The sequence below is a fragment of the Choloepus didactylus genome, chromosome 16 (genome assembly GCF_015220235.1).
Source record: "Choloepus didactylus isolate mChoDid1 chromosome 16, mChoDid1.pri, whole genome shotgun sequence".
NCBI lineage: Eukaryota > Metazoa > Chordata > Mammalia > Pilosa > Megalonychidae > Choloepus > Choloepus didactylus.
The window spans coordinates 17,375,205-17,401,216 of NC_051322.1; the positions used below are offsets into that span (position 1 = coordinate 17,375,205).

General features: G+C 47.4%; 1 protein-coding gene across 1 annotated transcript in view; it reads left to right on the top strand.

Annotated features, from left to right (window-relative positions):
• The window catches only part of BCL2 (BCL2 apoptosis regulator), a 172,333-nt gene extending 148,953 nt beyond the window's left edge, over window positions 1-23,380 (top strand). The window contains exon 3 of the mRNA XM_037806267.1: window positions 21,612-23,380. Coding sequence (XP_037662195.1) covers window positions 21,612-21,746 — 135 coding nt within the window. The 3' untranslated portion in view covers window positions 21,747-23,380. The remainder of the gene's footprint in view (window positions 1-21,611) is intronic.
• The last annotated feature ends 2,632 nt before the right edge of the window (window positions 23,381-26,012 follow it).

Consider the following 26,012-nt stretch of genomic DNA (forward strand, 5'->3'; position numbering starts at 1 on the left):
ACAGCTTCATTTAGGGAGGCCATGAGATCAAGTGGAAAGGTAAGATAGTTTATGTCAGAATTCAGCATTTGAGTCCTGGTTCCACTATTGATTGACTGTGTGTCCATGGAAAAGTAACATATATTCTCTTGTCGTCCGTAAAATAGGGGTGTGCGGGTTTGAATGTATTATGTCCCCCCAAATGCCATTATCTTTGACATAATCTTGTGTGGGCAGAAGTTTCAGTGTGGATTAGTCTGTAATTCTTTGAGTGTTTCTGCGGAGTTGTGCCCCACCCAACTGTGGTGATGTGGTGATGACTCTGACTGGATAATTTCCATGAAGGCGTTACCTCACCCATTTATGGTGGGTCTAAATTAAATCACTGGAGCCATGTAAATGAGCTGACAAACAGAAGGAACTCAGTGCAGCTGAGAGTGACATTTTGAAGAGGAGCTACAGTCAAGAGGGACACTTTGAAGAATGCACAGGAGCTGAGAGAGGAGCTGTAGATGAGACAGTTTGAAGACGGCCGTTGAAAGCAGACTCTTGCTCCAGAGAAGCTAAGAGAGGACAAACATCGTAAGAGCAACTTAGAGTGACATTTTTGAGGAGCCTGAAGCCTAGAGAGGAACATCCTGGGAGAAAGCTATTTTGAAACCAGAACTTTGGAGCAGACGCCAGCCACGTGCCTTCCCAGCTAACAGAGGTTTTCCAGACGCCATTGGCCATCCTCCAGTGAAGGTACCTGATTGTTGATGCATTACCTTGGACACTTTATGGCCTTAAGACTGTAACTGTGTAACCAAATAAACCCCCATTATAAAAGCCAATAGCAAACTAGAACAAGGTTTGAGAACAGAAATTGCTTAACTTATGGATTGTTGTGAAGGTCAAATTAGATGATAGATATGGAAGTGCTGGATAAACTACAGCATGCTATATGAATATTTGTTTCCAGTTATAATAGACACCTTTACAATAATGGGGGAAAAAAGGTAATTGTATGTATTACGTGCAGCCTCAATGTGTGTTCACTCTTTTTACTCAGCGACCATGTTTTTGCATCCTGCTATATGCCAGGCAGCGGCCCAGGCCAGAAAGATCCCTTGCCCTCCACAATACTTCATTACTGTGAGGTTCCCAAATTGTAAACCATCACCAAATTGTAATTTTTGGTCTGTAAACAATAAGGATAAAGTCTATGAGCCAGAAAGATGACGTTTTAAAATAACAATTTTTTTCTTATATTTGTTTCTCATTTATATGGTGCTGGTAATTTCTAAATTTAGATTTTCCTCTGGGCATTTGATACTAAAAATGATAAAGCCCCCCTGTCCTTGTCATTGCATTTCTTTTGATTTTCTTTTATTATGACTCGCACATCACTGACACTTTTTTCCTGGACTGTTAAAAGTATACATCATCCAGCTAAAAGGAAAAAATACTGTCTCCATAAAAATGGGAAAGAGAGAGAAAAAGAAAGTGGCTATTCCTCTCTTTGGGTTCCAAACAAGACAAAGTAGTCATTCCTCATGCTTCACACATGCCAAGGTTGATGTAATGGAGCCAGACCAGTTTTGAGTTATCTGAACTGAAAAAAAATAGTTCAACAATCTTCTAAAACTTGAAAAACAAAAATTCCAGTCTGATAACCCAAAAATTTCCAAAGGGGAGAGGGACACTCTGGGAAAAGACTTAAGGCTGGAAAATTTCAAATTGAGGCAAATGCTCTGGAAGATACAAGGCATGATGGAGGGGCAGAAAAAGGGTAACATGGGACTCATGAATAACATCTGGTTCTGTTACCTTAGGAACACGGATGAAAACCATAAAACTCCTTTGGCAGATGTTTCAACTTATCATCTAAAGTTATCTCTAGTGAATATTATTTATGACTGATAAGCAGTGTACACCCAGGGAAGGCCTCCCATAATTTTTCATAAAATAGTCTCAGTATCGCTGAAATAGGTATTTCATTCTATTTGAACTGGGGTCCTACACAGCTCTTGCCTGGCTTCTTAAGCAGCAATAGATGGTTGAGGCTTTAGAAACCCTGCCTGGGATTCTAACTTCTGGTCCCTTGAAGGTTTGGGCAGGGTCTCTTCTGATGGCCACGTGCCAGACACACACAGTCCCAGCTCCTATATGAGTGCACGCTGTATCTGGGTTTCCTTGAATAAAACCACCCTAGTATTCAGCCCTCTCGTTTCCCAGGAGGAGATGTGATCTCAACTCTATGACCATAAACGCACTTTCTGTGAGCACCAAAAGGCCAGAGTTGCCTGTTTCTCCCAGTCTCCCAGGTGCTTAACCCTTGTCATCCTCCCTGCACAAACGCAAAGCAGAATCCCAGAGTCTGAAACTTCTGTAGCATTGGAACCAGAAGGGACCTTGAGAGGATTCTTGGGGCCATCTCTTCATGTTACAAATGAGGCCTCGAAACCTGGAGAAGTGATTCACCTAATGGGAAGTGGAAAGCGAGGTGGTTGGTGTCACATCCCACAGCCTGCGTGGCCTGGATTTCAAAACAGTAGAAGCTGTCAGAAGAGAATAACCTACAGAATTCTACATCCAGGATAACCTGGGAGCCTGTAGGCCAGGGGTACAGCTCTAGATTGGGCCCTTGCCTTTGAAAGGATGTGTTCCACCATCAAACATTAACAAGAAAAACAATTGCCCACATGGTGGTAGTGAAATTATAATTTGTTAACATTTAAAATTACCCTTAATAAAGTTATCTTTTCCAAGTGATGTACCAAGTTAGTAAAACATACCTGTTTGAGTCTGTAATCCATCAGCCATGAACTTATGCTCTGGGTCGGATATCTCTCAAAGACCCTCCAGATGTTATGTGGGATAACTCTAATTAATTTTTTTTTTTTTTGCAGCTTTTCAGATCGTTGCCGTAGGTTAAGATGACCTCAAAAGATGTTTAAATGATGTTTCTGATTAAAAGGAAATGAATAGCACGATAAAGTTGTTAGACTTAAAAATTTCAAGAATTTGGCAGAGGTGAGAACACACAAAGAAAACATGAGATTTAACTTTTCCTTCTGCTCGTTTATCAGACACAAATCTCTCTCCAGTTTTCCCACAGCTAAAAAGCCAGAATTTTTGCAGAATTTACTGCAAGAGTTAAAGGAGTCTTGTGGGACGCTTCTGGCTCAGGCGTCAGCCTGGAGTGCGGGCCTGGGTGCTGTCACACGGCCACGCCGACCCCCTCCGTTCCACGGCACCATTTTCCGGGAGGTCCTGGCACACCCCAGAGAGTCTTTTCCCTTGGAGGCCGGGAGCTCCAAATGCAGCGGTGACCATCCCTTTCTGTGGTCTGCAGAGGCCTCACTTTTTCCTTTCCGTATCTGAGAAGACAGAGACTTAGAATCTTCCAGAAAATTCCTAGGAAAGGGCAGACGGACGGGAAACAGGAAGAAAACCATCAGAACCAAGGAGCGAACTTCTGCTGATGAAATGCGAGGCACGGAGGAAACAGGAAAGCCAAGTAATAGAAAAAGGCAGAAGAGAGGAGAAGAAAGGGGATTCCCCCGGATTTCCCAGGGTGCAGGGAGTGGCATGGAAGAGACACGTCGTGTCTAAGTTGCAGTCTAGGAGGAGCTGGCTCCGCTCCAGCCTGTTTTGTGTCCCACCAGCACCTTGTTCAGTAAATCAAGAAGGCCGGGTTTGAGGCCTCCCATACGCAAAGGACGGAGCTGAGCCGATAGCCGTCGTGTATATGACTGTGTTCAACTCTGTAGTGCAGCTTTCATTTGTTCATCTTTATTTTGAGGTATTAGCAATATTACCCTGAACACACTCTCAATATGCGACTCCTTAAATGTTTAAAGAGAGTGTTTCTAGCTTGTTTGGTCTGACAACAACCATCATATATTTGCCCCACAAACTTGCAGCCTTCCGGAAACACACCTAACACGAAAGGATCAAATGGTCAGTGAGCAGAGATGTATGTGTTCTTGTAAAATGTGCCAGGGGTACGTTCCTAGAAATTTAAAGGTCTCTGCCGTTGCTCAATTATGAATATTTTTTTGAAATGGAAGTCGGCAGAGAAAACCGTTAATGAGTAAGGGAAAGGAAGGGATGATGCCTGGAGGAGGAAGGCTGCCCCGCTGCTGGCTGGGAGCCCGTGCGCCGAGCAGGGGATGGACAGTACGGCTGGGTGAGCCGGTGATGTCCCCTCACCCCATCCTCCTCTTCGCTGAGCCCACCACGTCCTTGGTGTGGGAGCTGCCCCTGTTTATGCCCATTTGGGACACAGTTGCTTTTGATTCGCAGGAAGAGGTGAGAGGATCCCTTATAGGGATTGAAATCCAAGTCCCACTGTGGAGGCGCTGGGGCCACATATTTTAATATTTTAGAAAGGCTTGGGGTTGGATTTAATTTTTGTTACTCAAGGAAATGTGGCTCTCCATCACCTCCCCTGTAAAGCAGCCCAGTAAGATAGGAGGGCTTTTTTCTGAAGAACATGGAAGAATTTTCTCCTTTGGGATTCATGTCTGTATCTACCCAGAGTTTTTAAATACTCCCGAGGTGAGACCTTCAGTGTCAGCCAGCGGGGCCAAACCACAGACCCAGGGGATTCCGGAGTGTGCTGCACACAGCCCAATGGGGTCGGGTTCTGCAGAGGGCCCGGGGCCGGTGGGGGCATCCTTGTGACTTGTGGTTTCTTGTGGTTACAGGGTTTTCTTTCTGTCGATCCAGGCTTGTGGACTCTGACTCCCCCTGCCTGCAGGGGACCAGCCGCCCGACGGCCCCAAACCCCCACCTTGACTCTGTGTCCTGAATTGCCATCTCAGTGTTCTTCCCTTATTCAGACCCTTTAGGGCTCAGCTCGTGTCTTCTCTTCTGTCCCCTCCAGCCCTGTCGAGGCTTCCACTTGTCACTCATCGGGGCTGCCTGTTCAGCTGCTCCTGCGTATTGTCCGCCACCCTCACCCCATTAGTTTTCCACTGCTGAAATGTGCACCATGCAGTGGGTTGGCTTAAGCAGTAAGGTGTTTATTGGTTCATGGTTTTAAGACTAGGGGAAGTCCAAAATCAAGGCATCAGCCAGACATTTTCTCCCGTAAGACTGTGGTGTTCTGGAGCTGGCTGCCTGCGATCCTTGGTCCTTGGATTACCATCACATGGCAATGCACTTGGTGGCATCTTCTCCTTTCTTTTCTGGGTTCTGTTGACTTCCAGCTTCTGGCTGCTCCCTGTGGCTTCTCTTTCTGTGTCCAATTCCCTTTGCGTATAAGGACCTTAGCCACATGGGACGTAGGCCCACCCTCATTCAGTCTGGGCACACCTTAAATAATAATATTTTCAAAGGTCCTGTTCACAAATGGGTTCACACCAATAGGATCAGGGATTGGACCCTGAGCTTGCCTTTTGTGGGGGGCATGATTCAGTCCCCAGCACACACACACACACACACACACACACACACTCAAGGGCTGGATCTTTTACTTTTCTATTTTCAACGGGGGAAGCAAAGTGTACTTGAAAAAGCCTGTGCCATGGAGTTGCACAGTCCTGGATTCAAATCCCCATTTTGCCACTACAAGCAGCATGACCACGGGCTAGTCGTGTAATCTCTCTGACTGCACAGTCTCGTCTGTAAAATGTCATTCATGGAACCCATGTCATAGGGTCTGAGGAGCACAAAATGTGACAGGGCAGGTGTCTGGCACTCAGACAGTGATAAACAATAGTCAGTTCTCTCCTCTCATCCCAGATTTAGTGCCTGGCCAGAAATAGACACTAAGGAAAGACTGATGAGTGGATTGCTTGGTGTAGCTGTGTCCAAAGAAGAGATCAAAGCAACAGGAACCACTCATGGGAGAAGGGCTGTGCAGTGCCGGGGTTTGCACCAGTCCTGTTATGAAAAGCAGGTTGCACATGGATCCAGGAATGGCTTAGGGGTTCCCTTGGTGGACATAATGTCCTGGAGTCCCTCCTGAAGTCTTCACCACCCCAAACTTGAGCTTCTCCTTTGGACCTTAGGGGTGAGTTATCGTACAACAATATTCCCAGGAAAACACTGCAATCTCTGAGGTTTTCCATTGGAACAGGATCTACTGAGTACTTGGTAGGATAAAGCACTGCTCTGGGTTCAAGGGTGAGTATGACCTTATCTCTGCCCTTTGAGGAGCTCACTGTCATAAGTGACCTGAGTTTCCCCTGCAGAATGGAGCAGGCGCTCGGTACATGTTTGCATCCTTGGAGTGACCTTGAGCTGACCAAGGTTTCAGCAATAGCAGGTGCTGCAAGATCCCACTATAGACAAAGTCATTGACCACCGAGGTGCCTGTCCCACCTGGGAAGTTTGGGCCCTGCCCTTGGCTGAGGATAGTCTGTGCATTAAGGCCCGGAGATGTGAGTGCAGCCTCACTTTGGATCCCACCAGGAGGCCTTGTTGAAGGCCCTCTGCACGCAGGGGACGGCATGCCACCCAGGCTCAGCCACCACAAGCTGTGAAGGTATCTGAGCTGAGTGTATGACTGGGAAACAGCAATTACCTTGGAAGGTGAGCTCCCAGGGGCCCAGCCTTGCTCAGTTTAAAGTGCCCACCGCCAGCAACACCAGCGGGCCTTGTACGGTGTGCAGCGTGGTTTTCTGCCCTTGCCCAGGTCCCCAGCAAGCTGGCTTCACTGCGAGAGGGTATCCTGTCGTCAGGTCAGCCAGCTGTCAACCAGCCCCCCTGGAGGGTTTGCTGATGGAGGATTTTTCAGCCCTTCCGCTCATTTGAAGCTCATCCAGGATTTCCTTCAGGACCTCGTTCCTTCTCACTGTGTGTGTGTATGTGTGTGTGTGTGTTTGTGTGTCCGTCTTGTTTTGGCAACAGAAGACACAGGGTCAGAGGTCCCTCACAGCAGACATCTGCTCCAGCACAGGGCCGTGTCTGCGGCATATCTGCATCCGCAGATTAATGAGTCTGAATCCAGGACCCCAGCACTGCCCTTGCCCAGCGTTTGTGCATCCTGGTGCTAACAGCTGTTGCCACTGACAGAGCCTTTGCGTTCTCCCCGCGATGGAGCCGTCTGCTGCCCTTCCTAGTCGCAGGAAGACTGTCTGATGAGGAAGGAAGAGGATTGTCCAAGAACCTGGCCGTAAGGCCTGAAATTGCATCTGGTTTTATTCATGTTGAGTCTTTCCAGGTGAACTGAACTCAATCATAAACTACAAAATGCAAGCAGATTTTTCTTAGCCTCCCCATCTGGAGCCCACTGGGAGAGTGCGTCACCTCACCGTGCCTCTGCCCACCCCACCCCCCCAGACCCCAGAGGATTGGGTGTTCCCCTCTAAGTGATGGGGAACTGATGGTGGGGCTGAGAAGCTTCTCCAGTGGGCTGCTCGGAGGCTCTCCCCAGTCATTTTGCTGCCACAGAGGGAATCACTGGGCTACAGAGTCGGGAGCTGGGTATGGGTCAGGCTTGTAGCTTGGGGAGCTTTTGGGTGGGATGTCAGTGGGCTGTGAGGTTTGAGCCGAGTTTTGTGATGCATCTGCTCCAGGTGGAGAATTACAGGATCAGCACCCCTGGGGGACAAACCTGGTCCTAGATGCTCTCGTTTGAGCCTGCGGGTGGGTCACAAGGTGAAGGCCCCGGGGGCCGGTGCCGTGCAGAGCCTCCAGCAGATGTGCCCAGGTTGATTTTTTAACCAGTCCTTGAAAGCACCTGTCAGGAAGGCATGCCTTGAAGCTGGCAGTGCCCGGCTGAGGGTGCCACCGGCTCAGACTGGTTCTACTTTGCTCTTTTCACGCTGACATTTCCCTGCTCTAAGCCTGAAGCCACTTTCAGCAAGTTTCCATTAAGAAATTCTGGTCCTTTGTACTCCCCACCACCACCAACCTCAGTCAACACTTGCTGATTTACACAAGTGAGAATCAGACTTTCGGCCCCCAATTCCGGCCCTCTACGTTTAATAAATGAGGGGCCTCCCCACCCAGCAGTGGTGTCCCGATGACAGAGATTAGGCCAAGCTGCAGAACTTAGTGAGCATCTGCTTTCAGTTCCCATTTTTGGCATATTTTCATGAATTAACTCTTGCAGCAGTCCGGAGAAGAGTAGGTGGCCGTGGCTCAACAGGGCACCACATCAAAGGCTGGACAGTGACCTTTGGGTACCACACATCCGCCAGCCCCCACACCCCACGGAGCGCACAGTGATCGTGTTTGCGCTCACGTCCAACGAGGCAGGTGCCAGGGAAGCGGCAGGGGGGGCTGCATCTGTGGCTCCAGATCCGAAGAAGGCACACTCAGTGGGTATACAGTTGATCCTCATTGTTGGTGGATTCTGCATTGCACATTTGACTACTCTCTAAAATGTTGTGACCCTGAAATCCATATTTACAGCACTTTTGTGGTCGTTCACGGACACATGCCGAGCAGTAAAAAATTGTGCCATCTGACACACATATTCCCAGCTGGGGGTAAGCAAGGCATTGCTCGGCTTTCTTATTTCAGCTCATACTGTAAACACGTGTCCTTTTCACTGTATAGTTAGTGTCATGCTTTTTGCATTTTTGTGCTTTTTGTCAGTGATTTTGCTGTTTAAAGTGGCCCCTGAGTGCAGGGCTGAAGGGCTGTCTAATGTTCTTATGCTCAAGAAGGCTAGGAAGTGCCTTACAGGAAAAATGTAAATGTTAGATGAGTTTTGATCAGGCCTGAGTTAGAGGTCAGTGTTAAATCAGCAATACATATTAAATAAGGAGTCTTTAAACAGAAACACATAAAACAAGGTTATGTATTGATTGCATTGTGAGCAGAGAAACCGATCCCTGGGTTTCCCCTAGGAGCAACAGTTCAGTATTCGCTAACTCAAGGTTTCCTGCAACTTTCTAGAACATCCTCATTGTGAATACCGAGAACCGAAGGTATGCCAAATGGACCTCCCAGCTCACACAGGCAACAGGGTCCTAACCGACGCTAAGGTTAAACAAAGCTTCCCAGCTGCTCCCCATGCTGAGCACACTGGGGTCTCCACACGAGGTTCTAATTAAAATTGGAGAGGACTTGGGGGAAACAATGAGGGAAGAGAAAAGGGACTGCAGAAGAAGAACCTGGCTGATGGTCATCAAAGGAAAGAGATGAAAAGCACACGGGCTCAGCAGAGGCCGCAGCAGTTTGGCTACCATAATGGGGAGAGGAGGGACTCGGGTTAGAAGAGAATAAGTGTCGCGTCCGGAGGTTCTGGGGACGGGTGTGGATCTGGGGGGATGCAGGAGCATGGTTGAGAAGGGCCATGGTGAGGAGAAACGGGGACCCGTAGTTCACAGTAGTTTCAGTCCCATTGTTTCTGTCTCACATCATCATATGGCAAATCACAGCTTAGAATGCACGAAGAATATCATTGACCATGTGAGCCCAGGATGGTGGAGCTGAGAGAGATCAGCTACGGAGAAACTTTTCTGATAAGGAGAACCTGAGGCGCAGACAGATAAGGGGAGCTTCTCGCTTCACCAGCACAAGTCCCCAGATTGGCATTCAGTCTCCTGACTTTGAACCCAGAATTGTTTTCACCAAACCACTCTGCCTCCTGAAGTTTTTCATCATTAGGAGGGGGTGACAGCAATGCAAAGTGTCTAACCGAAGGAGTCCCATCGCCCCCAGGCTGGTGAGCAAGCAGACAGAACAAGCAGTACTTCCGCAGAGTGCTATACATTATAAGAAGAGTTTAGTTCTCTTAACATAGTGTAAGAAATACAGTTATTTTTGGTATTGAGATATAATTTACATACCATAAAATTCATCATTTTAAAGGGAGCAATTCGCTGGCTTTTAGTACATTCACGAGGTTGTACAACCATCACCAATAGCTAATTCCAGAACTTTTTCCTCCCCCCCCCAGAAACCCTATACCCATTAGCAGTCACTCCCCTTCCCCTCCTCCCTAGTCCCTGTCAATGACTAATGTACTTTCCGCCTCCATGGATTTGCCTATTTTGGACATTGCATACGGATGGAACCAGGCACAAGGTGGCCTTTTGTGTCTGGATTCTTTCACTTAGAATAAGGTTTTCAAGATTCATCCGTGTTGTAGTGTGTATCAGGATCTCATTCCTTTTTGTAGCTAAGTAATATTCTGATTTATGGATGTACTACATTTTGTTTTTCCTTCATCAGTCGATGGGCATTTGGGTTGTTTCCACCTTTTGGCTATTAGGAATGATGAGTCCCTGTTTACTTGGGGATATAAACCTAGTATTGGAATTGCTGGGTCATGTGGTAATTCTTTGTGTAACTTTTTGAGGAACTGCCAAACAGGTTTCCAAACAGGCTACACCATTTTATATGTCTACCCACAATTTCTCCCCATCCTTACCAACACTTGTTATTTTCTGTTTTCTTTTGGTTTGATTGTTTGATTGATTGATTGATTGATTTTACCATCCTAGTAGGTGTGAAGTGGTATCTCGTGGTTTTGATTTGCATTTCCCTAATCACGATTGATGTTGGGCGTCTTTTCATGTGTGTTTTGGCCATTGGTCTATCTTCTTTAGTGAAATATCTATTCAAATCATTCACCCATTTTTAAAGTGGATTGTCTTTTATTGTTGAGTTGTAATAATTATGTTTTTTAGCTCAATGTAAATAATTACTTTCTTGTCCAGCACAATGTCATAAATAAAGCGATATTTCCCACTCAAGCAGTGAAAATAGCATAAGCCCAAAGCAAGAAAGGGCCGAGCTCCAAAAAATGCAGGCTACAAAAGGGTTTCTGGCAAAAGTAAGGTAGTGGAATGAGGAAGGTAAGGAAGAAAAATGAAGAAACTTTGTTTTGAAGCCAACACCCTGGAAGGCACGTTCCCAGGGCCTCCGTGCCCGTGAAATCCTAGGGCAGGCACCTCCTTGAAGTCCTCATGGGCCTGCCTGTGCCTCAGTTGTGCTTCTCCTCCCCAGCGTGCAGCAGGACAGTTGCTCTGACCTGATTGAGAAAACTCCCACCCAATGAAAGCAGCTGTGACCATAGCAGAATATCATCGAGCAACCATTATAGGGCAGGGCCTGGGTCTTATTTAGCCTTAAAGACTCCTCAGCATCTTGCAAAAATGTCTTTGGTTTCTGAATGAACAGCTGAGCTGAAGGTGCGATTTCAGGGTCTAGTATGGATATGGCCTTTGGTCTCTCTCACTTGGGTTTGTTATAAGAACATGACATATCAAATAGCATAAGTATTAACACATTATTTAGCACACATTGCCATAAACGTATTTCTTTGTCCCACATGCATCTTTTGAAGCCCTGAGTGGGTAACAGCTCCATGCTGGAGGGAGCCGAGCTGCAGGTGCTGGGTGAGCCTCTCCCAGAGGTATTTGCATGCCCGGTGCAGGGGGAATTTGTCTCTGTGGTCCCCTTCTACCCCACCCCAGATGGTAATTAGATAACAGAATCCTCTGCGGTCTGGGCTCTGGGGAATGGCCAGCTCACTGGCTCAAATCTCGGCTTACAGGTGGACACTGCAGAGCATCTTTTGACCTGACTCAGTGTCTGTCTTCAGTGTCACCGGAGTATCAGATCCCTTTGCAAATTATTTTCAAACCATGCTCTGCTCAAGAAAAGAAGGACACTTCCGGGCTTATTTCTCGGTCTCCCTGGCTCCATAGGGTCCCTGGCCTTATTTGCATTCTTAGCTAATATTTGCATAACAAAATACACCCAAACTTTCCAGGACCAACTGCGGAAGGCGGGCAAGTTTAGTTTTTGTTTTGTTTGGGTTTTTCATCTCCTGCCATTTTTCGAAGCAGGTCTCTCATTACAGCCAAATGACACTTAGATTGGGTTTCATTTTGTGTTGCTGGCCTGAGATTCAACTAGCCTATCCCCCTCCGGCCCCAAATGCCTCTAGGATCCACTGTTCGCTGGAGGGGGCTTTGGGGAACATCCTCTGCAAGCCAGGTAGAAAGGGCGGGCGTCCAGCTTCCCACGCTTGGTGTGTCTGCACCATCTGCAGGCCGGGCAGCTGGGTGTCCTTCGGTTATATGCACAAAGCTGGTTATTTTTTCCCTTTCCTTTTCCCCCAAACCCGGAATCAATTAATCTGGGAATCAAAGGAGGTGGAGAGAGGAAGAATCAGAGGGGCAGAATCACGCCAGGGCCGCGGCCGCTCTGCTCTGCAAATGGGACCCTCCAGACTCATTCAGCTCCGTGTGGCTGCAGAGGAAATCCTGCCGAGCCAATGATAAGGGGGGAAATGGAGTCACTTCCTCACCAGCTGCCTTATTCAGGTATAAAAAAGTCCTCACTTCCGCGCATTTGCTCCACCAGGCCTGGAGGCCACTGACTGCACCCCAGGCTCGCTTCCCCTTTTAATCTGATGTCAGGAGACTCGCTGCATCCTTGGGCTTCTTGGGGAGCTCTCGTGTCTGCTGTACCTGCCCCTGTCTCCCTTCCTTCCTCCCCTCGCCAGCTTCTTTCTCTTTCCCCCTTTCCCCTGGCAGTTGCATGGCAGGAGGCTGTGTTGGATCGTCGCGGTCGTAGATAGTACTGGCAAGAAGTGCCACCTCCCCTCCCCTCCCCTCAGCCCTTGGTGGAATCGTGGCCGGCACGGGGAGCCATCTGCAGGCTTTGTGTTCGCAAGGATGTCCAGAAACGGCTCCTGACCCTTGGTCATCTCTCCGGTCCTGGTCAACTGGCACCCACGCTGCCTCTCGTGCCAGTGCCCAGGGTGACGGCTCTTTTACCTCCAGGCGGCATTTTTCAAAGCGCATCCTTACACCGCTCGGAACCCAGCAGGAATCTCCTTTTCAGCAGGGTCAGTGGTCCGCATGCGTTTGGAAAATGCGGCAGAGTCTGGGCCTCTCTGGAGAGTCGCTGTGTGCGTGGGTGGATGACGTTCAAAATATTTAGTGGTGGGTGGCACGGACCCCAACCAGGCCGTCGGGCGTGGGCGAGCACACTGCACTGTTGGGAACTGGCCGAATGGCAGCCCCTCCGAGGAGGACACTAGAGACTGCTGCAAAATGAAACAAAACAAAACAAAAACGCACTGCGTTTTGTTTAATCCAGTCATTTGTTTAGCTTTTGAACACCTGCTTTTAAAAAAAAATCAACTTTTAAGATTTATTTGGAAACTCTGCTCTACAGAAAAGGAAATCAGTTGATTCCAATGCCACAAGTATTTGCCGAGAGCCTAATATGTGACAGACACATGTTCCGGGAATCCAAAGATAAATAAAACCTGGTGCTTGCACTTCCAGGTGCTGATGGCTTAATGAGGAAGGCAGACATGTAAACAGATGATCTTCATGTAATACAGTCAGCAGGGCACAGCAGAGAATTATTTAGCTCAGCCAACGGGCTTGAAGAACGTTCCCTGGAGAAAATGAGTGCACTGAATCTCCAAGTGAACAAAAGTTGACTTAAAGGTGACAGAAGCTGGGCGGGATCGCCAGGTTGGGGCCAGAGCCTCAGGAGCCATGGAAGGCATGTTAAGGAATTCAGACTTGAGCATGGAAGTGACCGGTTTGGTTCTGAGTAGATCATACTGGCTGCAACACGGAGGCAGGATTTAAGGGCAGGGCACAAGGTGGGAGGCAAGGAGATGAGACTGGAAGTCATAGGAGCATTCCTGGGGAGCGATGGAACAGGGATAGAAAAATAATCAGTGGTGCAGAGGCCATTGCTGCCCTGTCTGTGTCCTCTTGCCGTTCCCGTTTTAGGGCTCACAGCTTCTCCTCCAGCTGCCAGCAGCTGCTCTCCTCCACTGAGGGCTTTCTGTGGCCTCTGGAACCCACTCTGCCTGTGTGCACGACAGGCCAGCAGTGCTGGGGTTTTGACACACCCACAGAAGCAACCCTTAGCCAATGAGGAATGGTGGGAGTTGGTGAGTCAGTACCCCAGCTCCCCAGCCTCTCAGTGGGAAAACAGGAGGCACAGGTCCTGCACTGGCTCCCAGGTTTCCCCGGCAGGATCGAGCCCCAGCTGGCAGCAGCACTAACTTGGTTGGTAAGGTAATTCATGAGTGCATTCCCCCTTTTCTGTCCCATGGCCCCCACTCCCCTGCTAGTGTTTCCTGGGATCATCTCCCAAATAAACTACTTGCACTCAAACCTTTATCTTAGGGTCTGCTTCTGGGGCAACCCCCCTGAGGACAGTGACTGAATGTAGAGAGGAAGAGGAGGAGGAAAACGCCTGGGAGACTCAGGTTTTCGTTCACTTGCCTATGAGGATGCAACGAATGCAGGAAAAGAGGCAGGTCTGGTAGAGGCGGTGATGATAACTTGAGTTTTGGGACAGGCTGCATTGTAACTTCCTGTGGGCCATCTTAAAAAGCAATTGGATGTAGAGTCTGGCAGTTAGAGAAGAAGGTGGGGCTGGATGTAAGGATTTCAGAGACCTCATCACAGGGATTGCATTTAAGAACATAAGAGGGAAGGAGATTGGCCAAAGAATGAGAAAACGATCGAAGCAGAGGTCTGGGAGCATCGAGTCCTTACCTGGACCGCCAGAGGAGAAGGTGCCCCTGGAGAACACAGAGAAGAGATTCCCCAGAGGCAGGAGGGAAACCCCAGAGCAGCGTCACAGAACACTCTGTCCAGGGCCTGAGCCTCTGGTAAGATATGACCGTAAAAGCATCCGGTGAATTTGGCAACATGGAGGGTGTTGGGTGTCTCCGTGGAGTGGTCACAGAGGCCTGATGGAGAAAGAAGCCCGGCGAGTGGGTTAAACTGTGGGTGAGAAATGAGCGTGAGTGCAGGTTAGCAGCTTATCCGGGATGGGGAGGAGAGAGAGCACAAGGATTAGGATGCACCGCAGCATCAGAGCGGACATTTTGAGGGAATCTGAATGTTTATGTGCCAAGGAAACAGAGCCAGAAGGGAAGGATGAGGTGCAGTTGTCACTGAGAATGGGGGACAGGTGATGGAAGAAGGCACCAGAATCAATGGGAGTCGGTAGAGTAAGGTGCAGGGTGGAGAGGCACAGGGAAGGATGGGTAGAGGGTTCATTTAAAGGCCAGCAAGGATAGGAAACTGATAATTCTTGCCTAGTGGCTCCAGTTTTCTTAGAGAAGGAAGAGCTGACATCATCTGCTAACAGGTGAGGAGGACACTTGAGAAAAGTGCCATTTGTCTGGAATAGGCATTAAAAGGGACAGAGAAAAGATCTGTCCAAGGATAAAGGATCACTAAGTGGTTTCAAGAACTCACTGGGTTTGGAGACCGTGAACTTAGAGCAGCTCCTATCTGCTTGGTGGGCGACTCTCTTCAGTAGCATCTGGAAGCCCAGATGAGGCCCGTTGTGGGATGGGGTCAGGATTGGGGCAAAGGGGAAGGTCAAGGAGGGGAGGAAGCACACTGGTGGGGGGCATTCAGGGAGGAGGGGCACAGGCAGTCAGATGGACACACAACTGCTTGCCCATTTTCTGAGCTGTGGAGAGCACGGGGCAGGGATCTAAAACCTGGACCCTATCCCCTTCTCCTCCACCGTGCGTTTGCTTGTTAGTACAGACTCAGACCACACTGACTTAACCTGTCTAGATTTTATTTACCTTCCTTGTCAAAGGGAAAATATCTTTATTAGGCATTTTTACACCAGTGCAGGAAATCTGGACTGACGTTGAGGTTCCTTCCAGGTCAAAGTGTGGTATGACTGTGGTTTTGTCCTTTCCATTTTCTTTCCCTTCCTTAACCCTCTGGTTGTCATGGGGTGAGCAGGGGTAGTGGGGAAGGCACGTGGAGATCCCCATGAAGAGGACATTTTAAAGCCATGAAAAATAGAAAATATCAAAGGTGTTTGATAGCAGCTTTTGATTTCTTGTTGGCCCCGTCTGATTGTTTTACTGCTGCTGGGATCTTCCGCTTTGTGCAGGTTACAAAATGGCAGCGCTCATTGAGTTTAATTCAGATGTGCTGATGGAGGCACATTCTCTCTCTCTAGATTATGAGCTCCTGGAGGGCAGAAAGGCTTTCCCCCTACTATCCCCCACTGATCGTAAGATGCCTGCATACAGGCAGCCCAAAGACGGTGGCACATAACTGAATCTCTCACTTGCTTACAGCCAACAAGGCCATAGTGAATCTCCCCCATGTGTAAAGATGGCGGAGAACCAACACCGAGCCCGGGGTCCGAACCTCCTATTGCAGGTGTTGGTTGAGCTGAGCAGGGCTCCTGACAGCTCTTCCGGAACTCACCCTAAAGAGGATTCCACTTCCCGGAGATTGTTCAGACAAGCGGGTCACAGCTGCCACCTGGAAGCCCACCCACCCTCCATCCTGGCCAGCTCCCAGGACCTCTGCCTGGAAAATTATGGAGCCTGATATTTTTTCAAATATTTTTTCAAGTTCAATGACACAGTGAGCATGTGTCATTATTATATATAATATCTTTTAAAATACATTTAATAAATATTAATACATGCTTATTGTCTAAGAATTAGAAAAGACAGCTAAGCAAGAGAATTTAGTAACCCATAAATGCCATCTCCCATACCTCTCCTGCCCAGAGGGATCATCACTGTTAACCTCTGAGTGTATTTCCTTACATTCTTTTTCCTATGTGTACACGCACACACACACACACACACACACACACACACACACACACATCTATGTTAGGTTTTTACAAAAATGGAACCATGTTTTCCTTGCTGTTTTGTTAGCTGCTTTGTGCAACAATATGTTGAGAACATAATTCCTTGCCAATAAACATAGGCTACAAATTTTAATGGCTCAATAGTATTCCATTGTATGGATGTACCACAAGGTATTTAACCAGTCCCATATTTTCAGACATTTGTTTTCAGGTTTTTGCTATTATAAACCATACATGCAGTTTATTAGTTAATTTTTAAGGTAAATAGACCAGAAGTGGAATTACCAATAGGATAATGTTTTTATGGCTTTTGATACTCACTGCAAACAGGAAAGGTCTCCACGTTTACTTGCACCCCAGAGCCCATCCAATGGGCAAGAGTGTCCTGGCACCCCACACCCACCCCATGCCCACCCCACCCTTTCCAGCACTCAGCGTTAATTAACATTCTTGTCGTTTTCTGCCAATCTGACCGGTTTGTTTTTCAATATCATTTTATTTGGAATCAGGTTTAAGTGAAACTCCTTGAATTCTTCTGAAGGGAAAAAGAAAAATTTTGGAGGGCCGGCCATCTGAAGGGGGGTGTGTGTGTGAGAGAGAGAGAGACAGACAGAGAGAAGGGGTGAGTGTGTCCCACCACTGACCATACCACGTGAGGGACGAGAAGCCTTTGGATGACACGCGGCTGTGGCGTCTGGCCTTGTCTCTTTCCTTCTGGCCCTGCCGCGGGTGTGGTGGAGGATGGCCGTGCTGCCTGCCTGGCGGGCCCTGGGTGGACCTCGGATGCAGTCCCACCTGTGGCCTCTGCCTCTGACGGTTTGTGGGGAAGCTGCCTCCTCACCCACAGGGGGCCAGGAAGGGGGAGAGGGTGGCAGGGGGAGGGAACCTCCTTTCCCGCACGTGCACTTAAGGGGAACAGCTTCAGCCTCTGCTGGTCCTGACATGCGCCAGGGGCGCGGTGCCTCCCAAGTATATAGATGGGATTTTTTCTGGATCACATGATGATGTCCCAGGTTTGCTTTTTCCCTCTTTGTTGCTTTTAATACATACAATGAGCCTGTGTTTATTTAAAACAGCTTTCAAACTTAAACAAATAATGACAGACTGTTCAAACAGACTTCGGAAATCTCTCTAATCAGGATGTTTGAAAAAGCAAGAAGAATCCCTATGGAGGTAGCTCTCTAGGACAGCCAGTCCCAAAATACAGGATCGACTTTGCACTTTGGAATCATAGATGGGCAAAGCTTAGGGACCAGATTCAACCTCCCTCTTATAACCAAGAGGGAAACTGAGGCTCACGGGGGTTACATGACTCACCCAGAGCCCCACAGCCTGGCTCATAACTTAAGCACAGCATTTCATGATGGGCTTTGTACTGTCACTTCTCGTCTTCACCAGAACATGGAACATGCACGTTTTAAATCACAGTTTCTATAGAAGTCCCTGACCATCTTCAGAACCAAGAGCCCATACCTTAGAGAGCGCGAGCAAATTGCCTTTGTCAAATATTGGGCTCGATAGAACATCTGGAAGTGGGGAGGGCAGGTTGGGTGGGGATAGAGCAGACCTGCAAGAGGCCAAATCTACAGACCTGCCAGAGGCCAAACCTAGGGGATGAGTTCCTAATACGGCCACTGTTTCACATTCTCAGCTACACTGACAAAAGTTTTTGAATCACCTACTTTAACCTTCATGACAACCAGTTTTATGGATGAAGTAAATGAGGTTGGGGTTGGGTAATTTGCCTCAAGGTCATAAGCTAATAAAATGTCAGGGCCGGAACTGCACGACCTTCTCCCGCAAGTCCAGTGCCCTTTGCAGACTCATTCACCGGGTCAGTAGATGCTACTTCACCTCATCCTGCTCTTTAGAATGCACATCAGAAACTGGGTCCATTAGAAGCAGTTATTTACATGAGGAGGTGGGGCCGTGAGAGGGAATATACCAGCCCCAGAGAGGGTATTTGGGGAGGCATTTCTTCTGTGCACCAAGCAAACTGGGAGATGGTGTCAGCTGAGCACGTCCCTTTGTGCTTCCACCTTCCCAGGATGGCTCCATGTCTAGAAGGGGTTTAGTTTGGGTGACGAGGGGCTTGATTCAATGCAGAAACTCCCTGTGAACTAAAGGCATTCCGGGCCCAACCGCTGCCCCTCTGAATGTCAGGCTGGCTTGCAGACAGGCCTTGGATGGGGCTGCTGGGGGTGGGGGTCAGCCCGCCCATCCTTGGATGGAAATGCAGGGTGGAGAGGAGGCTCTTAGGCTGCATCCAGGGACCCTGGGATGCCCTTGGCAAGGGGCAGCATTCCCCCCCCGCTCGTGAGTGTGCTGGCTCTTTCCCACCCCCATATCCCTGATTATACAGAGATGGCATGTTTCTCAAAAAACAACCACAGCAGTTACTGCAGCCTTGTGCGGAAAGCGCTAGACACCTCTTTCATTTATGTCTGTTGCTTTGCTTCTGTAAGACTCAAATTCAGAAAATTTAACAATAGGTTTTTTTAGAAGAAGAAGAAAGCCCTTGCGCCCTCTCCTGGTACGCGCTGATCTAGTGCATCTGAAGGACCAGTGCATCCACTGGGTGGTGACCGGTCACTCAGTCGGGCTAACTGTTGACACACGCGATGGACCATTGGTCTCCTGCAGCCCCCCATCCCAGAGTTGCCTCTCACCTAGGTTTCCCCAGCCCCAGCACCGCTGGTGCTGCAGGCTGGATGACTCCTGACTGCGGGGGCTGCCCTGGCCATCGTGGGAGGTCCAACAGTGTCACTGGCCTCTACCCACCAAACACCAGCAGCACCTCCTCTAATCGTGACTACCAAAAATGCTTCCAGGCATTCTGAAATATCTGCTTGGGGACAAAATCATCCCAGATGAGAACCACTGTCTGCCTTTTTTTTAAAAGGCAGTGAGAGAGTAAGGGGGTGGGGGGTCACTACACCCCTCACGAAGCGCAGGAAGCAATTTTGATCAGAGGTCAGCTGCGTTGACTTCTAGGAATTTACCTTAAAAAAAAAAAAACAATAAAACTAGGCAAGTAGACAAGAATTTATGTACAAAGATGTACCATAAAGTTACTTATAATAGCAATTTTTTTCATTTTTCAAATCATTTATTAATTTTCTATTATGTATAATTATTCCTTTTTGCTGCACATTCTGCTGCTTTCCCAATCTAGTTTTGATTTTTTGCTTTGTATGGCAGATTGGCTTGTGTGATGATAACTCTTCATTATTTTAGAGATGGGGTGTCAAGTTTAGTTGCATGTAGCCCGTCAGCTCTGTTGGAGAAGCGAGAATGCTCCGATGAGCTTTGCTTGAGTTTCTCTCCTCCACTTTCACCAGGCTTGGTTATCCTTTGCCAGCTGAAGTCATTCTGTGGATGGGTAGTTTGTTGTTTGGGTAATGTTAGAAAAGCAGAACAGCAAAATTTTAAAACAATCTAAATTAGGAATTAGGCAAATCAATTATGGTATTATATGTAAATATATGGAGTGTGTGTGTGTGTGTGTGTGTGTGTGTGTGTGTGTGTGTGTGTGTTTTATGGAATACTATGCAGTTATGAAAAGTAATTGGGGTAAATCTATATTTTTTGATGTGGGCAGTTCCTCTAATAATGCCCTAGACCCTCATCTTCAAGACACCGTCAGGATTCCTAGAGGTTGTTAAATATAGAAGGAATCATTGCAAACAGGGAGATCAAGCATCTGGGTAAAGCCTTAGGCCAGAGACAAAATTCAAACCCATGGTTAAATTAAAACACCTTAGTCATTAAAGTCAACAGACATTATCAAGCACCTACAGCACTGAGGAGACAAAGATGATACCTGTCCCCTCTGCTACAAACGCTTGCCCCAAATAGACAAAAACACCATGGCGGTTGTTAGAACTTTTCCCTCAGGGCCGGGCGGGAGATCCAGCATCTTACTGCCTCCTGTAATCAAGTCTCCTGCTTTGATTCAAGGCAGCTGGGAGCCATGTGGAGCTGTGTCTCATTTTCCTCTTCATACCTGAATAAATCACACCAAGTGAAAAGAATTTCACTTATTGATTTATACATTAGCTCTTCATTCAGGGAGTTGTCCAAATACTCACTGGGTCCAAACGTGAAACCTAACCATCACCACCACCCTCCAAAACCTAGGAAATGAGCAAGCAGTGATTCCTTGAGTCCGGGGCGCTGGAGTGGGGTGGGGGGCAGTTTGCTACAACACGCTGCAGAGCCGCCTTTCCCACGCAGCCGCAGGAACGCGCCGTAAGCCCTCTTCTTCCCTCGGGGTCCGCGCCGCCGGTGACCCCGACTGCTGTGCTTTGTGAATTTCACTACCGGAGTTACTCTCCACCCCCAGGACAAACGCAGAGCGCTCTGGCGGCATCTCCCGGAGAGAACCCTGGCCGAGACCTGAAGGCAGCACTGCTCGTGCGCCCCGTTCCAGCCCCGAATTGTGGCAAAGAGAGAGCGCTCCGCCAAGCTGCTGGTGTTCGGCTGGCGTGGACCTGGGTTCGAGTCCACACGCTGCCACCGCTCCCTTCCCCTCTCTCAGCCTCAGCTTTTTTCATCCACAGAATAGGAACAGATGAAACCACATATGAGATTGGTATAAAGAATAATATAATAATGCATGTAAGGCATTCAGTGAAGTGCCTGGCAGACAGCGAGCGCTCCCTGGAGGAGCGTCCCGGTAGCTGTTGATTTGTCTTATTTCTTTAATGGCCATGCTAGCCCAAGTCACAAAGCCTGCAGCCTCCCCTAACTCCCTCTGGTGTTTTATTTGCCTCCTTAGCTCTTAACACCCTCGAATGTACACTGTGATGTGTTTGTTTTGATTATTGTCTATCCGGCTCCACTAGAAAGCTCCATGAGGAGGGAACTTGCAGTCTTTTTTATTCACTGATGCACCCATCATGCAAACAGGTTCTCAGTAAATAGTGCTTGGATGAATGTAAAAAGGAGGTCCCGACTCCCTGCCCCAGAGAGTGTTTTACCTTTCTTCTCGCCCTTCTGAAGCTGCCCAGGCTGCTCCGGCTGATGCGCCTGTCTCTGGAGGTCGGCATTTTGTGCTCTCTCTCTGACATCCTTTTTTCCTTCCTCCTCTGCCCCTGCAGGACGCCTTTGTGGAGCTGTACGGCCCCAGCGTGCGGCCCCTGTTTGATTTCTCCTGGCTGTCTCTGAAGACGCTGCTCAGCCTGGCCCTGGTGGGAGCGTGCATCACCCTGGGTGCCTATCTGGGGCACAAGTGAAGTCTGCAGTCCTGCCGCAAACACATATGCAAAAAAGGTTGACAGAGTGGTAGAGATGACATGCAGTGTCTGGATGTACAATGAAATGAAGTTATGGGCTCTTAAAACAAAGCTAAACAAAACAAAAACAACTTTCAGGCTAAACGTCGAATCAGCTACTTACTGCCAAAGGGAGATGTCATTTATTTTTTACATTACTAAGAAAAAGATTTATTTATTTAAGACGGTCCCATTGAACTCCTGTCTTTGGAAACCCCGCCACTAGTTGCCAAGCACCACTCCATGCGACTCCACCTGGAGTCTCCCGAGCCTAGCAACACGGGCTGTTTTCCATGCCCTTGGCTGGACCAACTCATCATCTAAAGAGCAAACAGACCGACAAAGGACGTGACTGTTAGAGAAGCCCGTTTTCTGGCTGCTGGGGGCTGGGAAGAAGGTGTTCATTTCACTAACGTTGATTTGCCCTAGGGACTGCAATATTTACAGAAGGAGGGTGCTTGGAAGGAGGTGGCTTTTTCCCTGCCGTGAAGAACAGACACTTTGCATTTGATTCACACGATTCACACATGGTACACATACCTGGTTGGAAGAAAAAAAAAAATCCTGGGAATTTTGGATGGACGTAGTATCTATCCACTGAGATTTCCACGCCGAAGGACATCGGTGGGAAAAATGCCCTTAACCATAGGAAAGTATTTTTTTAAGCTACCAATTGTGCCGAGAAGCATTTTTAGCAATTTATACAATATCATCCAGTACCTTAAGCCCTGATGAGTATGTTCATATATTTTGGATATGCCCCTCCAAATACTGGCTCTGTCTGAGAAGAAAACGAATCCTCTAGAACGCTAGGAAGTGGACGTTTTTGGTGGCGTCTTCAGCATCGGGAAGGCTAGAGTTACCCAGCATCAGGCTGCCGCAAGTGCCTGCTTTTCTGTCGGGGACCCCAGTCTGCGGTCCTGCCATTTGCCCCAGCTGGGAGGGCCGCATCCTGGGACTGAGCCTGGGCACCCGCTGGCCTCCTTGAGGGTTTCTAAGCAGAGCAGTGTGGTCCCCAGATGTCTGGAAGTTGACAGAGATCAGATTTGATTGTCAAGTAAGAGCAATACAGTGACCCTGCCAGGGCTGTCACCCTCCTGGCTCGCACGCGAGGACCTGGGAGCCCCGGGCTCTTGGTTTCAGCCACTTCTTAAGACTGCTCCTGAAGAGGCACCCTGGGGAGTCGCCTCAGAGAACTGATCAGTGTGGAGGGCCGCTGCAGTCACAGAGGAGAAGGACCCAGAGCCTGGCGGAGGGACATGGCGAAGGCTGGAGAGTCGCCGCCGAGATGGAGGGAAGGCCGCCTGTGTGGGACCAGGGCACGGCCTGTGGGCCTGTCTGTGCAGCTTAATGACCACGGGAAGAGTCATAAATCCTACAGGAAGCGTCGAAATGCAGTGTCATCGATTAATTGACTGTTGTCTGTGGAATTACAGTGTAAAACATTATCTTGTCATTGTAGTTTGGTTTTATTTGAAAACCTGACAGGAAAAAAAAATGTTCCAGGTGTGGAATTTGGGGATTATCTGTACAACCTGGGGCATTTTAAAAAAAAAAAAAAAAAAAAAAAATCAGTGGCAGAAATAGAGAAGTAGCAAAAGAAGTCAAGTCTAGAGCTAATAACGTAGAGAATATTTTTTTTTAAGTTTAGCATCTTTGAGACATGGGGAATAACTTCGTGGCATTATTGCATTATATACCATTTATTTGTATTAACTTTGGAATGTACTATGTTTGATGTTTAATGCTGTGGTTGATATTTTGAAAGCTGCTTTTAAAAAAAAATACGTGCATCTCAGCATTTTTTTCAAATTGTATTTAGTTATGGCCTCTACACTATTTGTTAGCACAAACAATCATTTTCCATTTGAGATTTTTGTCTCAATTCCTCCAGAGCATTTCTGAGAAGGTGAGAGAAGCCGGGGGTCTCAGCTAACTGAGGACCCCTGGGTCACACGGGCCACCAAGGAGCTTTGCTTCACGAGTTGGGTGCATTGCTGTTTAGGTGGAATGGGCTATGGCGAGGGATATAGCTGTTGTCCCTTTGACCTTGTTCCTTGAAAATTTACTTGTCCCTGGGCGATTTGGAATTTAGCTCGAGTTAAAGGATTGCATGCATGTTTGGTTCAGCTCATGGGGTTCATTCAGTTGAAAATCCAGGTGACAAATGACCAGAGGGTTAAAATCTGGCTGAGGATGGTTTGGCCTTTAGAGAGTTGCTCTACCTGGACTCTTTAAATGTAGACCATCTAGAGCACTGCTGCCCTCCTCCCAGGCAGGCCGTCTTCCGGAACCATCTTTCAGGTTCCTCCTGAAATACAGCGCACATAAGGCTCCACACCAAGAGACAGCAGAAAACCCGGGGTACAAAACCAGACCTCCCTGGCAGGCCTCAGGGAACAGGACGATCAGACCTTTGAATGATTCTATTCTAACTTTTCAGCAAAATATTATTTTATGAAAGGTTTACATTGTCAAAAGTGATGAACATGGAATATCAAATCCTGTGCTGCTATTCTGCCAAGATAATTTTAATGGAGTCAGTTTGCAGTACACTCCAAGGGGCGAGATTCTCCAAGCTGCTTTAGAAGTAACAATGAAGAGCACGGACATTTTTTAATATAAAGCCTGTTTGTCTTTTGTTATTGTCATCGTTGTTGTTGTTTAAACTGGGATTTACAGAGTATTCGAAAAATGTATATATCAAAAAAAAGGTCATGGTGGCTAACTTCCGGCTTGTTTCCTTTTGCTGTGGGGTTTTGTTGTCTGGTTTTAACAGTAAAAGTGCCCAATCGCCTGACCCCACAACTGTACAGTATTCTGGCTGCACTCACTCTAAGAGTAGTTGATGTTGCATTTTCCTTGTTGTTAAAAACATGTTAGAAGCAATGAATGTATATAAAAGCCTCAACTAGTCATTTTCTTTCTCCTTCTCCTTTTCATTGTCTCAGTTATTTTGCGATCAGATGACAGAGAATCGCTTCTACCTATTTCACATTGGAAAGGGATTCATACCCAGATATCAACTAACTCCCTTAGCCATAAACATGGTGATATGTTGGCCAATGTCAGGATTAAATAGAACACATGCACTTTGCAAACTGGGGCCAGGGGCTCTCCAAAGAGCCCAGAAGGATAAAACAACTCAATTATCTCCTCTGTCCTCCCAAGCCCTCACCACCTTAGCACCCTGAAAGGGAGACAAAAAAGACAACTAGCATGTTCTACAGCAAACAGAACTGGTCCCAGAAGATTTTACAGGATGAAAAGTTCTTGTAGGCTTAAGATTCAGGTGAAAGTCACATTTAGAATTAAGGAAGCACCTCCAAATAGTTCAAACAAAAACTAACATCCCTCTGGCTCAGCCCAACTTATCTCTGCATGTTCAGATAGGGCCTTCCATTTAGGTGGGACTTTTATTTCATTAGTAAATGTGCATTGTTTATCGTCTAAAAGCCTAGCTCTGGCCTGGTACCAGAAATTAGGTAGGTATTTTAAATCAAGAGAAGTTACAATAATCAGAATTAAATGTAAATAATCAGTGCACTCCCAACACATGCCCAGCTTTCAAGTCAAGGATCTGTTGAGTGAACAGAATTGCAAATAGTCCATATTTGTAATTAAATGTATGTTAAAACACGTATTTTATAAATATGGACTTTAAGTCTATTTTAAATCGTACTCTTAAAGTCAGTGGCTGTTTTTACACTTCCTTATCACTTATGGTTAGTAATGTATACCAACTCTATCAGAATAAAACAGGAAGGGCTTGAAATATAAGCCATTCTAAGGAAATTAGGGAGTCGGTTGAAATTCTATTCTGATCTTTCTGTGGCGTCTTTTGCGGCCCGAACAAATGTGGTTACACACTTTTTAAGAAATACTATTCTACATTGTTAAGCTTATGGGGGCTTCAATCAGATTTTTATTGTTATTCAGTTTGGATCTTTGAGGAATTTTTTTTTTTTTTTAATTATGGGACAAAGGACATTTGTTGCAGAGGTGGGAAGGAGGAAGACTTTTTAATGATTAAAACAGTCCTAAGATTAGATCAGGGAGTGGGGGTTTTTTAGAATAGCCAGAATTGTGGGGTATGAGATGGAAACAAGTGGGGACTTCACTAAGCCAGTGGGATCCCTCAGCAAATGACGTTTGCTCCAAATGAGAAACATTTTTAAGTTCTCTGGGACATATAGATTCTAGAGACCTCAGCACAGCTCGAGGTCC